The 14,600-nt window shown below is 46.5% G+C and overlaps 2 protein-coding genes across 2 annotated transcripts; one reads left to right on the top strand and one right to left on the bottom strand.

Moving 5' to 3' along the window:
* Positions 1-3,971: 3,971 nt before the first annotated feature.
* Positions 3,972-11,434, bottom strand: LOC128942771 (translation initiation factor IF-2-like). The gene is made up of 3 exons (XM_054285450.1): positions 10,645-11,434; positions 10,219-10,537; positions 3,972-6,730 (listed from the first exon to the last, which is right to left on the bottom strand). Exons 1-2 carry the CDS (start codon positions 11,432-11,434, stop codon positions 10,458-10,460), a joined length of 870 nt encoding a protein of 289 aa, XP_054141425.1. The 3' UTR covers positions 3,972-6,730; positions 10,219-10,457.
* Positions 11,416-12,875, top strand: FOXQ1 (forkhead box Q1). Its single transcript, XM_054284606.1, has one exon. The coding sequence runs from the start codon at positions 11,433-11,435 to the stop codon at positions 12,666-12,668; it is 1,236 nt and encodes a 411-aa protein (XP_054140581.1). The 5' UTR covers positions 11,416-11,432; the 3' UTR covers positions 12,669-12,875.
* The last annotated feature ends 1,725 nt before the right edge of the window (positions 12,876-14,600 follow it).

Raw genomic sequence — 14,600 nt, 5'->3', positions numbered from 1 at the left:
CCCATTATTCACAGCTTAATTAAATTGTGCATGGAAAGTTAACAGAAGGAGGTAATCAACCAATGCAACACAAACAACACAAAACTCAGTGCAGCAAGCTTAAGCAACACATCACTAATGGTGGAAAGAACACTTTTGGAAAGCACTCAGTGTCAATAAAGACATCCCTTTTAGTATTGATGAAGCAAGGCAGCTATCAGGGCACAAAAAACACATCTTAACTCACCTTTTCCTGGAGCAAGCACTAATGTTCAAGCACTTCGCAGAAAGATGTTACAAAATAGCCTGATGGGAAACATTCTTCTGCACAAGTAATAGCAGAAAGGACTATAAGCTAGTGGCAGCCAGGTAAAGGAAGAAAATATCTGCAATGCTTGAGGTGGAACACAGTGTTCAGCTTTTAAGCAGCAAATAAATCTTGAGGGGCAATCCCTCTCACCTTACACAATGTTTTTGTCTGGCTCAGCATGCTAAATCCTATCTTAACGTCAGGATGAAGTTTGATTTAATGATGAAAGTAACTTTTCTTTTCACAATCAATTACCTTACATAAATAATCTCTTCATAAATAATCTTAACTAATGAGCAGACTATCTCAAGCATTAAAAACCGAGGAACCTCCATTTTAGGTACTTCATAAGAGAAGACAGACCAACTGGAATTGACCTTAAGTGCTTTTCAGAGCTCTGTAATACATCCCAGGTGGTCACCTGGGAAGACTTAGACTTCCTTTCAGCTGACAGAAATAAGTACTACAGGGTGAAAATCACTTCATCAACTACAGTCACCTGTTTTGGGATGAGATTATAACAATTCCCTGGTGTGACAACATGTGCAGGCATTTAAAATTTCAGGCAGCAGCACTGAGAACCCACTATCTGCAAAGCAGAATCTACCTACTTAGAAATCTTCAAAGGTACAAATTTTCAGTTCAAACTGACTATTATATATTTGGTTCTTTGGCTTTATTTTCTCATTGCCTGTAAAATTATCAGGGTTCTCCACTGTTTAAAATAAAACCACTCATTCTAGTGCTATAACTTTTGAACACTTTAATAACTTAGCCAATAGTTTACTTGTAACAAACTGAAATGGTGTTTATAAAAAAAAATTAGGCTGCATCAAATCTTACCTCTGAAAAGGAAGACTCAAAATATGTGGAAAAAGACTGTTTTCCTGCAATTTTCTTGAGCAAAACTCTTCAGCTTCACTGGGACAGAAACCCAGCTAATACACCCCCAAAATTACACTACTGAAGGGAACAACAGTGCTGCTCTTTCCTGTTGAGAGCAGATGGGAGCAATAATACCTTAACAAAGCTTCAAGGTAAAAAATGAACCCAAATATTCATTTAAGTTACATTTTGCACTTGCAAATTAAAAAGAGCCAGGACATGCCCTCAAGAAGCTGGCATGTGATTGTCCACACTATTTAACTAGCAATAAGCCTCCTGACAAGGGCTGTCCCTCTAACCCAGCACTTTCTCATGCCACACAGAGGCCTCTGGTCAGGAGATAACACAGCGAAGGACAGCTCCCTCTAGACATCACAGATGAGGCCACTTCTTTGCAAGGAAGAGAATTTAGCCATGCTAAAGCCCTCAGGGGAAGGACTGAGTGCTGGCCTGTTTTTATTAGAGCTAAGGTAGCCCTAAAGACCGGATGGGACATTGTGGGCACCTTTAAGTGCAAGATCAAGATTGTATCTGGAAGACTCACCATACCGTGGTGTTTCAAGCACTAATGAATACATTCATGCACAAGAGCAATTTTCCCAAATTAATTAGGATTACTCCTATGTATAAAAGTATGCCAGCGTAGGTGTGTGCAGAAGAGGTCCTGGAATGTCAGTCATCATATACCCATCAGTTAAAGCACACTCATAAATGTTGTTTGAAAGATTGTACTAACCTTAATATAAAAGATATGTTTTCTGGGTCTGATGACTCAAGAAGAACTTGCAAGTCTATACTTTAACTTACTCATCTTATATAAATAAACTTTCCCCTTGTGGAAGGGAGTCCTATGACATTAATAAATAGGGATCTTTCTCAACCAGACTCAGATTCTGTAAGAATCGCTTAGGAACATTTAGACTAATTATTTGTTGCGAATTATTCACTTGACTCTGTCTCTTCAATCAAGAAGCATGGCACTATTTCTTTCAGCAGCACAAGCCAGTACAATAGAATACTCTCATACCCAACACCATTTAATTAAAGTCTCAGCTGGGAATAGTCACGGATCTTAACAAAGTTTTGAAGGTGTGAATGCAGGCCCACTGGAGTGAAAGCCTCACCTATTCAGTTTGCCTCTGCACCTGACTACCCCAATTTTCCTCATGGGGCTAAACTTTAGCGATAGTACATTAAAAGGCTAGAGTAGGAGCAAGAGGGTACTGGGTGTTACATCCTGCCTTCAAAATAAACTCTATCCAAGCCACCAAGATTTACTCACAGAGATGACTACTTTTTAAAGTAGCACTGGAGGAGGCCATTTTCCCCACACCACTTAGATAACTCTTAAAAAAAAAAATCTTTAATCTGTGTTGGGCCATGTTGATATTCTTGGCACTGACCGTGTGTCAGATGGAAAAGGTAAAAACGGACTGTCTTCCAAATCCTTATGGCATAAATAAATCAAGCTATGAATAAGAACTCTCATAAGTGATGAGTAAATATCTCCATTGCCTGATCCATCAATGTCAGGTGCCAGAGCTCATAAATGAATACTGAAGTCTGCAGATCTTTGAAACCCTTTGTGAATGTCATGCTCTGTTTCTTGTTCACAATCTCCGTTCTTAACAGTTGCTAGATATTTTCACTAGGAAAAAAAATAAAAGGAGAAAATATTTTGTACAGAAATGACAAGCAGAAAGAACTTTCAAACTGAAGCACCCCAGCCCCTTTAGGAATTACATACTGATGTTCAACCTTCACTTTTGCTTTTTTTTTTTTTTTGTAATTTTTATTCCATGTAAAACAAAACAAAACCAAAATCAACCACAAAAAAAATCACCTCCACTCCTCAACCACCCCTAGCCATGAAAGACTGGAAAAGTATACTCCAAGAGACAAAACGTAGATGAAAGACAATCACTTCCAAAAGCACCATGGGAAAAGAAAAGCCAGAGAACTCCCTAGCCTGAGGAAAGCTGTAGAGGTGAGCAGTCCAAAAAATTACACCAGCAGAAGCAGTCAAATTGGAGATTGTTGGGCATCCTGAAAATTTTCTGCAGTCTAAATGGAACTGTTCTGCAATGTGTTCTCAGTTGGAGCTCTCTGCTCCAACTTTCTCGTGATCTTCACCTCTTCATCTCAGCTTTGCTCCCTTTTCTTTTCCCATGCTACATTTAACCTGCCTGATTCCCTCCCCCATATATTTCCATTAATTTATTTTTTACAGTAAGAATAAAAAGGTTCTGAAATGTCATTTCCATCATAAAAACAAAATGTCAAAACCTCCCAATATTTTTAAAATGGAAAATGATCCGTGTAAAAAGAAACCCTAAGCAGCATGTGGCGCCACAGTAGAAATTACAATGCCGGAGAAGTTAGAATCCTGTTTGTGCTAGACTCCCTCTGTGCATGCATACTCACCCACTCCCTCCTCACAGTCCTGACTGACTTAGAGGGAAGGAGCCATTGCATTAAAGCAGATTTGGAGATGTTTAGTAAGACCTGGTCATAAGCAAACAAATCAGGACTACTGACAGGTTTACAGGGCAGAAGATACAGGGTGTGACACACCACAAAGTCACTTGCAGACATTAAACTGGCACAAATCCGTGGACTATGTTTTACTTACCAGTCTTGGGCTAACACCCAAGACTTTTCTCTCCTTGCGAAGGTATGACGTCAGGCACATGGCAGTTCTTGAGATTCTGTATAAGCCAGCATTGCCAGAGGCTCTGTGCAGGTGTGGTTAACAGTTATTTAATGATTCTTCACAATTGCATGTATCTGTCTGAACATAAATACAGTCTGATCGTAATCTTTCTTTTCACACCATGAATTTGCCCTTCTGTTTCCACCCTTGCAGGTTCCCAAATGCCCAACGTCTGTTATTACAGACCTGAGATTCACTTCATCATTTCAAACCATTCACAAGCACTTTGCTGTCCTGTTGGCTCAGTAAGGTGAAGAGAATGAAGGCAGTGTATTTAGTACAAATGCTCCAGTTCTTCACTTAAATTCTGTATATTTGGCTCCTTGATGACTCATGGGACTCTCCTCCCTTCTCCTTGTTTACGCAGTGATGACAAGTATTGTTAACTTTCTAAAAGCAAAATTATCAAAAAGTCCCCAGAACGCTGGCAATTCCTGGGAAAAGCTCTCTGTCTTTCCTCTTTCTCAGCAGTTGCAGGAGCCTGAGCAGTTGCACAGTTCAATTAGTCAAAATAATTTTGAGTGATAGTTCAACTGTTTCTTTTCCAAAAGGTAATAGTTTTCCTAATTAGTCACTTGCTTTGATAAGGCACTGACTTTTACTCTAATCTAAATTAACAAGACTTTATCTACCTGCCTCATTTAAACACACCCTACTTGCAAATCTGGTATGACTAAAAACCATGACAAGTGTTTGGTTTCATTTTACATTTGCTTCAAAGTGCCCCACTTGGAGGTTAATTATTAATCTACTAAAGTATATGTAAAGGTTCAGGGAAACAACAGGGTTAGTAGGTAGAGAAGTAGTGGAGGAATTAGGAAACCCATGTTCCATTCCCATCTTAGATCATGTAAGTTTGGCCAAGACATTCAAACCCTGTGAACCTTTACTTAGAGAACCAAAATAGCAACACTCTGCACAAAGCACTCTGACAACTGTTGGGAAGAAATTTCATGGGTGTGAGGCAACAGGATGTTTATTCACACCTTAAAGAGACTGAAACTCAGCTAATCCCTTAAGAACTCACCTAGGAACTGGAAATCAAATACACAGTGCATGCAACTCAACAAAGTAATGATTTTATTACATCTGCAGCAACAGAAGGACCAGCTCTCCAAGTATTTGCTACATTTCTCTGGAAGGTGGTGAAAACATGCTCGATTTTTAGAACCAGTTTGCAGGATATAAATCCCCATCCCTCGCCACCTGAGGTACTGCAGTGGATGCACCCTCGGTATAACTCTGCTCTCTGTTCCAGGAGTAAGCCAGCAGCAGCATGGACCAGATTTTCAAAGATTCCAATGGTTCTGGAGCTGTCCAGGAGGGCTGCAGAGGAGGAAAACAGAACACAGCAAACAGAGGACAGAAAATGCAGCAGAGAGGTCCAATCTCGGGGTAGTACTGCCAAATCCTGCCTACCACAGCAAAGTCTGACTGTCAGCAGCTTGCTCCCAAATAGCTCCATTATAATGCATTTTACTTTGCCTTGTAAAAAATAAAAATCAAGAAGGTTTTCACACCATTAATTATTCATAGATTTGGCTAAGGCCTATATAAATCATGGGATTCCACCCAGAAATAACTTTTTGAAAGCAAAGAAATAACAAAAGAAATCCAACCCAGAAGTAAGAATGTTAAATACTTATTGCTGTTCAACTGGAATATTATTGGCAAGGTGATTAATTTGTTGATCCACAGTGCTATAAATAGTACTTTAACTTCATTGAATTGAAACATATCCTTCATATCTCAAGTCACTGTTTACCCATGTCAAATATATGTGGGTTTGAGTTGGCTTAGGTGTACGCCAGCAAGGGCTAGCAAAGTTCAGTGAGTCTCCATCACATATTCTAAGTCCTTCATCCCTTAGTTAACTTTGCTGTAATTCTCTTCTCACAAGGTTGTTCACTTTCCTCCATCAATGCATGGATTTGAAGGCAGTGAGAGGCTATTGTAACAGCTCAGCTGGTGTTTCCTCATATCATGGGCCAGTGATAGCAAGCCTCTGGCATCAATACCAAGTTTGATGCCAACAGATATTTGGTCTGGCACCAGCAAAAACAAGCTATGATGGTTTCTTTTTAAGTTTGTTTGGCACCAGTAGCAAAAACCATTCACTATGCTTGGCAGAGAGCCACAGAATTTCACCAAATGGTTTCTGCATCATAACTTCATAACAAGCGTAACACAGCGTAACTTCTAATTGCGGTGGAGCCTGCCCCTTAGCAAGCAATTCCCTCCTGGCAATTATATATCCAGGATTATCAATACACGTGCTGCTTTCCAATACCAGTTTCCTCCTCACTGTAAGAAAAATTTCCTTGAAGAGATCCACAAGTATCTCTTGAAGAGATCCACAAGAAATCCACCATTTGGATTTTGTCTCTGGTGGTGCAGTTACATGAAACCCGGTAATCAGCCATGAGAAAAGCCTTTGGGGACAGTTACTGAATTAAGTCATCACAAAATATGTTGTAAATACTGTGTTGATTTAACCTCACCCTGCACTCTTTTATGTCACGTATTTCTCAGACTGCAAACCTGCAATATATTCCAGAGAGGTTCATCTTATGCCAGTGTGGAACCTCATTCAAGCCCTGGAGGCTTAACACAGCAGTAGTAAAAGCAAGAATTAGCTATAAATTATCTGAGTCTCGAGACAGAGCAAGCTCCATTTTGACAGCTCCTTGCTAAATAGTACAGCACTTTCCAGTGAGGCCTTGTGGTGGATACCTCAGTGGACACAGCACAGGACAAGGGCTCCAGAGAGCTCAGTTCTACAGACGGGTTGCAACTGACTTACCAAATTATTTTCAGCAGGACTCGCCATCATTCCTTGTCACCTGTAAAATGGGAGAGCTCTGAGATTTGTTGGTGAAAAGGATGGTGTAAGAATCTGGATTTTTTTTCTCCAGTACTAAGCACTAATAACAAGAACAATAATGTCACTTCCTTCACAGGAGAACATCTGTGCCTGCCCATTCTGTCACAATCCATGGCTCCGGAGAAAAAAAAAAAATTGCTTAGATGCAGACATTTTTTATGGAACATGAAGTGGGCACAGGGAGGAAGTGATACTAAGCTCTCAGCATGGGAAAATTTCATTCTGAGTAATGTCTCCCAAGAAAATAAAGACTGCATGAAACAAAATTGAAATGGAACTCCCCATTGTAAATTCAGCTCTTAGTACCTGCCAAAGACACGAGAAAATCTCTACCCACAGGGAATGGATGTTCTTCTGAAAAAGTGCCAGTCTTTCCCAATGAGGGAATTCACGCAGACATGCATTCTGCTTCAGCGATCAAACTCTTCCTCTCAAGGTCTAAAGGAATTTCCACTAACCTCCTCTCTTACGGCGGGTCTCTAGCTGGATTTCCTTCAACTACAAAAATATACATAGTGCAATTAGCCAGCCCTCACAGACTGCAGTTCATTTATGCATGCTAGGCACATCTCCTGCTGCGAGCAGCCCGTCCAGAGCGAGCTCTTTGAACTGCTCCATTGTTTCTCATGTCGTGTGTTGCATTGTCCAGGCTGATCGCCCTGGCAAGGCAGGGCACTCCTGCAGCTTGCCACAGGAGGAGAAGGGATGATGGAGCACTTTGTCCAGCTGCTGTGCTGGGCATCTCAGGTGCACAAATAAGCTTGCCTGCCACTAACTATAGGACTTTCCAGACACCACAGGGACTTTTACTGACCAGTTGTTCTTACATGACCTTACTTGGAAACCCCCCTCTCTATTCTATAGTTAGAGATCTGGAGAGACTGAAGGCAGAAAAGAGAAGTAAGAAAGAACTGAGTGATAAAAAAGAAAAAAAAACTAGAAGAAATAATTTTTAAAAAGAATTTGAACCAAGAACATATCGTGACACACCTTTGAACGATGTTTGCTGAACTAAAAAACACATATCTCCATGGTTTAAAATACCATGGAGACAACATGGATCAACCAAAAATACACTCACAACCACCAGACAGCGAAGCATTTTTCTACATTTAGTAAGGAATATTTTTGTAATTGGTAGCTTGAGCAAATTGCAAAGGACTACACAACCTCATTTCCAAGTACCCATTGGCAGACTATTTCTGAATTAAATGAGTGAAATACTACAAAAAATGGGAAGCAAAGCTGATCGCGTGATTTTCAAGCAACCATTCACGTTTCTCCGTTTGTCTTTGACTGGATACTGTTTTGGGTAGGAAAAGAGGGGATTGTACATCAAAAAAGTCCTGCTCTGCTGATCTAAAGAGGAAGAGACATTTCATTTTAGAACAAAGAATTAGATTTTTTTTACCTTGCTTCACTGGAGGTTTTTGGAGGTTTTTCTTGGGGTGATGGGGGTGGGGTGTTTGGCTTTGCTATAATACAGCACATCAAAGTGCTTTTGATGTGAAGTTTACTTAACAGAATCAGTTTTTCCGATGATTGTGTTAATCTTTATAAACCTGAAGGCGATACTGTGCCTTTTTAAAAACTATAGCAGGAAAAGACTTGAGGTTACATACACTCTCAGTGGTGAGAGATGGGAGTAGTTGGATTATTTCACCACTTCTTACAACTTTGCTTGTGTTTCATTGGCAGCGTTAGCAATGGGCTTGATATTGCTCTCATTCAGGCCAGGAAGGCTCTGTTTAAACCCGGCACAGACCTTTCATAAGCACCTTTCATATATTTTCTCAGGTCAGAGCCACCAGAGATTTCAAGGGACAGTTTACAACAGGCACTGGCTCAGAGATAGCAAAGGGGCCTTGAGCCACAACAAGAATCAGTGCTGATCTCAGAAAGGTTCCCTGCTCCCACCCATTAATAGCTATCTTTGTATTATTTTGAGTACAAGCTTCTGTCCCCTCTTGAATCTTGCAAAACCAGCTTTGCCATCCACTCCTAGTCTTGAAGTATGGCTGTGAAAAAGCTTCTGTTATGTCTGACGTGTTTACCTACAGCATTTGAATGACTTTTTAAGTTCTTTGAATAAAGATAAGAGACAATGTGTACATTTTCCACACAAATAGTGGAACGGTAATAAAATAAACATCAAAGGCAAGCTAGCAAATCATCGCTACTTCACTGCTATTTACAACAAAAGCAGGAAGAGGAACAAACCTACCCTTGCCATTGGCATCATCGTAGAAAATATGAGTTTTGGAAGGAATGATACCTTTTTCCCATACCCTTAAACACAAACATTGGCACCTACAGCTAAGACAACACTTTACTGAAGGATTTCAGTTTACATCACATGGAGACAACAACAACAATGAACCAAGAGAGGTCTCCCTCCTCTTATTTTTGTCTTTCTGAATTGCCTGCTTTTCTCAACTGGTGCAGCTTTTGTGAGAACAGCAAGACATCCAGGGTATTATTTTTTCCATTAAAGTTTTCAAAAGGGGGACATAAGAACGCCTCACTCTTCAGTATTTACCACGTAAACTCATGCAGACTGAAGAAATGGCAAGGCTTTGAAACAAAATGCAGGTGTGTGTGGGGGAACATATATTCTGTTCAAGAGAGATCAAGATAGAAAGTAGGGCTGTTTGTTTCTCCTCTTAGTCTTTTAAACCTGAGTTTTTTTCATCTTCCTCTCCAATACTCCTTGAGAGCCAGACCACAGTGGAATAGTTCTAACCAGAGTGACTCTGCATTATGTATTTATCCTAAAATAAGGTCTGATTTAGAAAGACTGCTTTTGGAAAATATGGAGCAATCCAACTCTTACTCCAGGACACAAAATTCAAAGCATACATATGAGAAATAAAACATAAGCACCACACTGGATTTCTGCTGATGTTATTGTTATTGTTTTGCAGACGCCAGCGCTACTGCCATATGAAGTGAAATGGAATTTTGCAATGGACTCTGAACAGTGAGCAGAACAGGGAGTTTTCAGAGAAGCTGCTGCCAGCTAGCTCTCTTCATTGACTTCTTCTACCTAGCATAATGTTGAAGGAGAGAAAAAAAAAATTCTGAAGGAGGGCAAGACCCCAAGACCCTGACAACTTAAACCCAAAAAGAAACCCAAAAAGGATGACTAATTTTTTTAAAGAAGAAGTGTGTCTAGGTAAAATTGAAGAATACATAGTCCCAAGTTTTATGGGAAATTTACAGACTCACGGTGATTTAAAAAATGTTAAAGTTACCATTAAAAACACCCGAACCCAAAACCTACACAATAAAAGATTTTACTAGAGAGTGGCAGTTGTAAGAGAGAGGTTACAAACACACCATCCAGAAGAGCTTAAGCAATGCTACCACAGAAAGAGTAGCACACATAAAACTGAGGTTAAGGCTTTGTCTAACTCTCTCATAGCAAAACTCCAAAGCATTGCCTACCTGTTCCCATTCTACCTCTGCACCAGGTGTGCTTATGACAGAAGGAAAGAGAAGACCAGGACTGAAACTGTTTTGTCAGGCTGCATAAATCATTAGGAATTCACAACTGCAAAGCCATGTATTATTTTCCAACAGGTTGTTGAGCTGTCATATTACAACTTGTTGCTTTATACGGCGCTATTAAAATAAATCACTGCAGTAACAGGTTCAGCTCTGCCACCTATAAGTCATTCTGCATTTTACACCTGGGAGGCGGGCCGGCTCTGCTTAGTCGCGCCGAACTGCGGCTTCGTTCGAAATACCCGGGAAGGGGAGGGACCTGGCAGGAGAAAATACAAACAAGTTTCGTAAAATAACTTTCCAACAAGACCTCGCTGTCATCTTGGCTAATTATGGCTCTGATACGGCTTATTAGGGCATACCCACCTTTGCTACCTTGCTTCTCCACCCACCACCCTTTCAGATCTTTGTCCTGGCTCCGCCTCTCGCCGGCGTTATAATGGGCTGGTCTGAAAGTGGTGGAGAGACACACAACCACAGGGGAAGGGAGAGATAATGACAATAACACTAATAACCCTAATAACCCGTCTGCTGCCCGCCTCGCAGCGAGGAGCCAGCCCGGCGTCCCGGCACTGACAGCGCTCGAAGCCGGAGAGAGCGGAGTATCCCCGACGGCCCTGAGAGCTTCTCCCCGCGCCCCGGGAGCGCCGAACGGCAGCAGCGGCAGCGCCCCCGAGGAGCACCGAGCCCGGGCGGACGCGGAGAAGCCCCGGCTCCGGCAGCCGCCCGCCCGCCCGCCCTCTACTCGCACCGGCTCCACGGGGACCTCCTCGCCCCCCTCCTTCGGCCCCATGGAGCAGCGAGAGTAAAGGGCGAGAAGGACAAAAAGGGGGCGAAAGGAGAGCGAGCACCCCAGTGGGGAAGAAGGAGGTGGAAGCCCGGAGGAATCGCCCGGTCCCGAAGGCGACAGGGCACCGCAGCCCGTCCTCGGCGCCCACCGGCCGCGAAGGGGCCGGCCCCTGCCAGCGACCCGGGCACCGGGCGGCGCTGAGGCGGGCGCTGCCAAGCGGAGCTGTCCAAGCCGGCCAGGGGACAGCAGCCGCTGGGTCGCCCGGCTGCCTCCCGCCTCCATCCCTTGAGGCCGCGCCGAGGGGCGGGGGTCGCGCCCGCCCAGCGGAGCCGCGGGGTGCGGGGGGGCCGGCGGCGGCGCCGCCATGAAGCTGGAGGTGTTCTCGCAGCACTACGAGGACAAGCTGAGCGCCGGCAGCGACCAGGAAGGCAGCGGCTCGCTCTCCCCGGCTCCGGCGGAGAGCGAGCTGGGCTCGGACGGTGACTGCGCGGCCAACAGCCCGGGCGGCGGGGCAGGGCTGCCGGGGCATCCCCCGCCGCCGCCCCCCACGCCGCAGCCCCCGCCGCCGCCGCCCGCCGAGAGCGCCAAGGGGAAGCCCTACACGCGGCGCCCGAAACCTCCCTACTCCTACATCGCGCTCATCGCCATGGCCATCCGCGACTCGGCCGGCGGCCGCCTGACCCTGGCCGAGATCAATGACTACCTGATGAGCCGCTTCCCCTTCTTCCGCGGCGCCTACACAGGCTGGCGCAACTCGGTGCGCCACAACCTCTCCCTCAACGACTGCTTCGTCAAGGTGCTGCGCGACCCGGCGCGGCCCTGGGGCAAGGACAACTACTGGATGCTGAACCCCAGCAGCGAGTACACCTTCGCCGACGGCGTCTTCCGCCGCCGCCGCAAGCGCCTCAGCCGCGCCGCCCCGCCGCCGCAGCCCGCCCGCCCCGCCGCCGGGGTCCCGCCGCAAGTGCCGCAGGAGGCGGCCGGAGCGGGCGCCGCGTCCCCCGGCGCTTCCCCGCGGTGCTGCTGCGCCTCCTCGCCCTGTCACTGCGCGCCGGGAGCCAAGGAGGCGGCGGCGGGGGGCGGCGGGGCGAGGCCGGCGGGCGGCGGCGGCGCCAAGTTCTCCAGCTCCTTCGCCATCGAGAGCCTCCTGCAGCGGCCGGCAGGACCCCGCGCCGCCCCGCAGCCGCCGCCGACCCCGCACGGCCGCCTCCTGTGGCCGGCGCCGCCCGCGCCCCCGCACCTGCTGCCCGGCCCGTACCCGCTGCTGCCCTACCCGCCTGCCGCGCAGCCCCCGCCCGCCGCCGCCCTCTACGGCGGGGGCCTCCTGCAGCTCTGCGCCTACGGGCTGGGAGAGCCCTCGCCGCCGCCGCCGCCGCTGCTGCTGGGGGGCGGGCGGCCCGCGCTGGCCCCGGGGGAGGCGGCGCCGCTGGCGGAGCGGCCGCGGGCGCCGCTGTTCCACGGCGGGATCGCCAAGGGCGGGCGGGGGCCGCCGCCCGGCTCCCCGCTGTACGCGCCCCTCCGGCTGGCCGGGCCGCTGCCGCCGGCGGCGGGGGGCTCGGCCTCCTTCCAGCCGTACGCCGTGGAGACCCCGCTGGCTTAATAGAGCCCCCCCTCCTCCCCTGCGAGGGACCTGCCCGGGGAGGCGTGGAGGGGGAAAGGAGGAGGCTCTGGATCCCGCACTTTAAACTCCAGAGGCGACCGCAGCCTCCAAGCAAAAGCCTCGGTGACTGTGCCTTAGTGAAATGACAGTGGGTTTAACTTAAGCCAAAAAAAAAAAAAAAAAAAAAAAGGAAAACATAGAAAAAAATCATACAACTGTCGGTTTGGACAAAGCCATGAGCCTCAAGTGCTTCTTACTGTTCGTTGAGACTACTTGACTTAAGCCAGTCCCTCGCCATCCCCTTTGTGTGTCCCTCTCTTGTCCCCACATCTCCCGCTCCCGAAGGCGGGGGCAGCAGGTTGGGGGTGCCCGCGGAGGGGCGCGGTGGCGGCCGCTGGGGATGCGCTGTGCGCTTGGGAGGGCGGGGAGCAGGGAGGGGGCCGGGAGCAGCAGCGAGAGAGTCGGGGAGGGGGCCGGGGTCTGCTGAGGAGCCGTAGGTCTGTACTGCAAAGCAATGCATCACTGTGCCAAAAGAAACCTTTTCTCCTGTCCGGCAACTGGCATTTCCTGGGAAGGGAGGATATTAAATTATTTATAAAAGTAGTGTTTTTAACACAAAGAGAGTGCAGCTTTTTAAATTAATTATTGGAGGGGGCGGGAGAGGGGAAAGGGCTCAAGGAAATGTCAGGCGTTATGTCCTGTACTGGCTGGCGTTCTACGTTTATGGCCAGGACCATTGCTACTGGAAAGAGAAGAGTAAATTTTTTTCGTATTTTATTTTTGTGTTTGTATGTAATATATGTGCGTGTGCATTTTATTGACGCTCGGCCACCATGTTTTCCTTTCTCCTTTCCCCCGAATAAAAGCTGCCCCCTAAATAAAGGCGGTAATAAGGAGAAGAGCGTGATGTCTGTGCTGGCGTGAGGGAGGGAAGCCTGTCGTGGGACAGCCTTGACCGAGAAGCTTGGCAGGCCCGCGGGGGCAGCAGGGCTGCCCGCCCCTTCATCCCCATCCCTGCCGGCGGGTAGAGATGCCACCTATAGACCCGCCTTATTTTAGTCAGGGAGATGAGAGGTTCTCCTCTTGGGCTGCCGCCAGATATGAAAGTCCTCTGCAATTCCTCGAGTCAAATCAGAATTTCTCGCCGGGGCTCAGCCCTGCAGAAATGCTGGCGGAGAGATTTGCAGGCAAACCGCCTGACGTAGGGGCAGCCTGTGAATATCCTGTACATCTGCCTTCTGCCTGCCTTTTTTTTTTTTTCCTTCCCCTCGGTTTTTTTTTTTTGGTTTGGTTTGGTTTGGGGTTTTTGTTTGTTTGTTTGTTTTTGACGGGTTTTTTTGTTATTTTTTCCACGAAGGACGGCAGGTGACATGTAATCCTGTTGTTATCTCCCGGTCCAAGGAAAACTCGCTTCAGGAAGGTCGCTGGCACTACCGGGCTCCGGTTATTTCTGGTGGAGACATCCCCGGTGGCACTTACAACGGGAGAATCCTCAGCGGGTTGAAAGCTGAGGAGGATCTGTTGGTAATAAAAAGTTCGCACGCGTTGCCTTCTCCCGACGGGCGTTGTGTTAAGGCTGATTTGTGTTCTCAGAAGTGATCAGCAAAGCCTCAGAAAGGCGAAGTAGGGAAAAGGAAAGGTTAGGGGCTAACTGCCTGTGCTGCTGAAATAAAATCAGTGTCGTCCCCGAACTCGAAGAGTTTATACAAATGCTGAAATGATCATTCGGGGCTCCTTTGTTCGGTTGCTTGTTTTAATTAATACTTTTAAAAGTATGAAAATCGGCGGGTTTTTTCCCCTTCAAGTCCTCTGTAAGTGCAGGTTACCTAAAAAGAAAACCATGTCAAGGAGAATTTTTAATTACACCTATTTCGGACCTTGGGGTTTCTCTCCCACCTCTTTTTCCCTCAGCGCTGAGATTCAGCGGCTATC

The sequence above is a fragment of the Melozone crissalis genome, unplaced genomic scaffold (assembly GCF_028551555.1).
Source record: "Melozone crissalis strain CALT ecotype California unplaced genomic scaffold, PUWL_Pcris_2 ptg000042l_1, whole genome shotgun sequence".
NCBI lineage: Eukaryota > Metazoa > Chordata > Aves > Passeriformes > Passerellidae > Melozone > Melozone crissalis.
This window is presented reverse-complemented; position numbering and strand designations above follow the sequence as displayed.

Bases quoted from the DNA above. Each gene is read 5' to 3' on its own strand.
- FOXQ1 (XM_054284606.1), top strand. From the start codon at position 11,433: ATGAAGCTGGAGGTGTTCTCGCAGCACTACGAGGACAAGCTGAGCGCC.
- LOC128942771 (XM_054285450.1), bottom strand. From the start codon at position 11,434: ATGGCGGCGCCGCCGCCGGCCCCCCCGCACCCCGCGGCTCCGCTGGGC. The intron at 10,538-10,644 runs GTGGGTATGCCC...TTCTCCTGCCAG, and splicing joins GGAGAAGCAAGGTAGCAAAG to GTCCCTCCCCTTCCCGGGTA.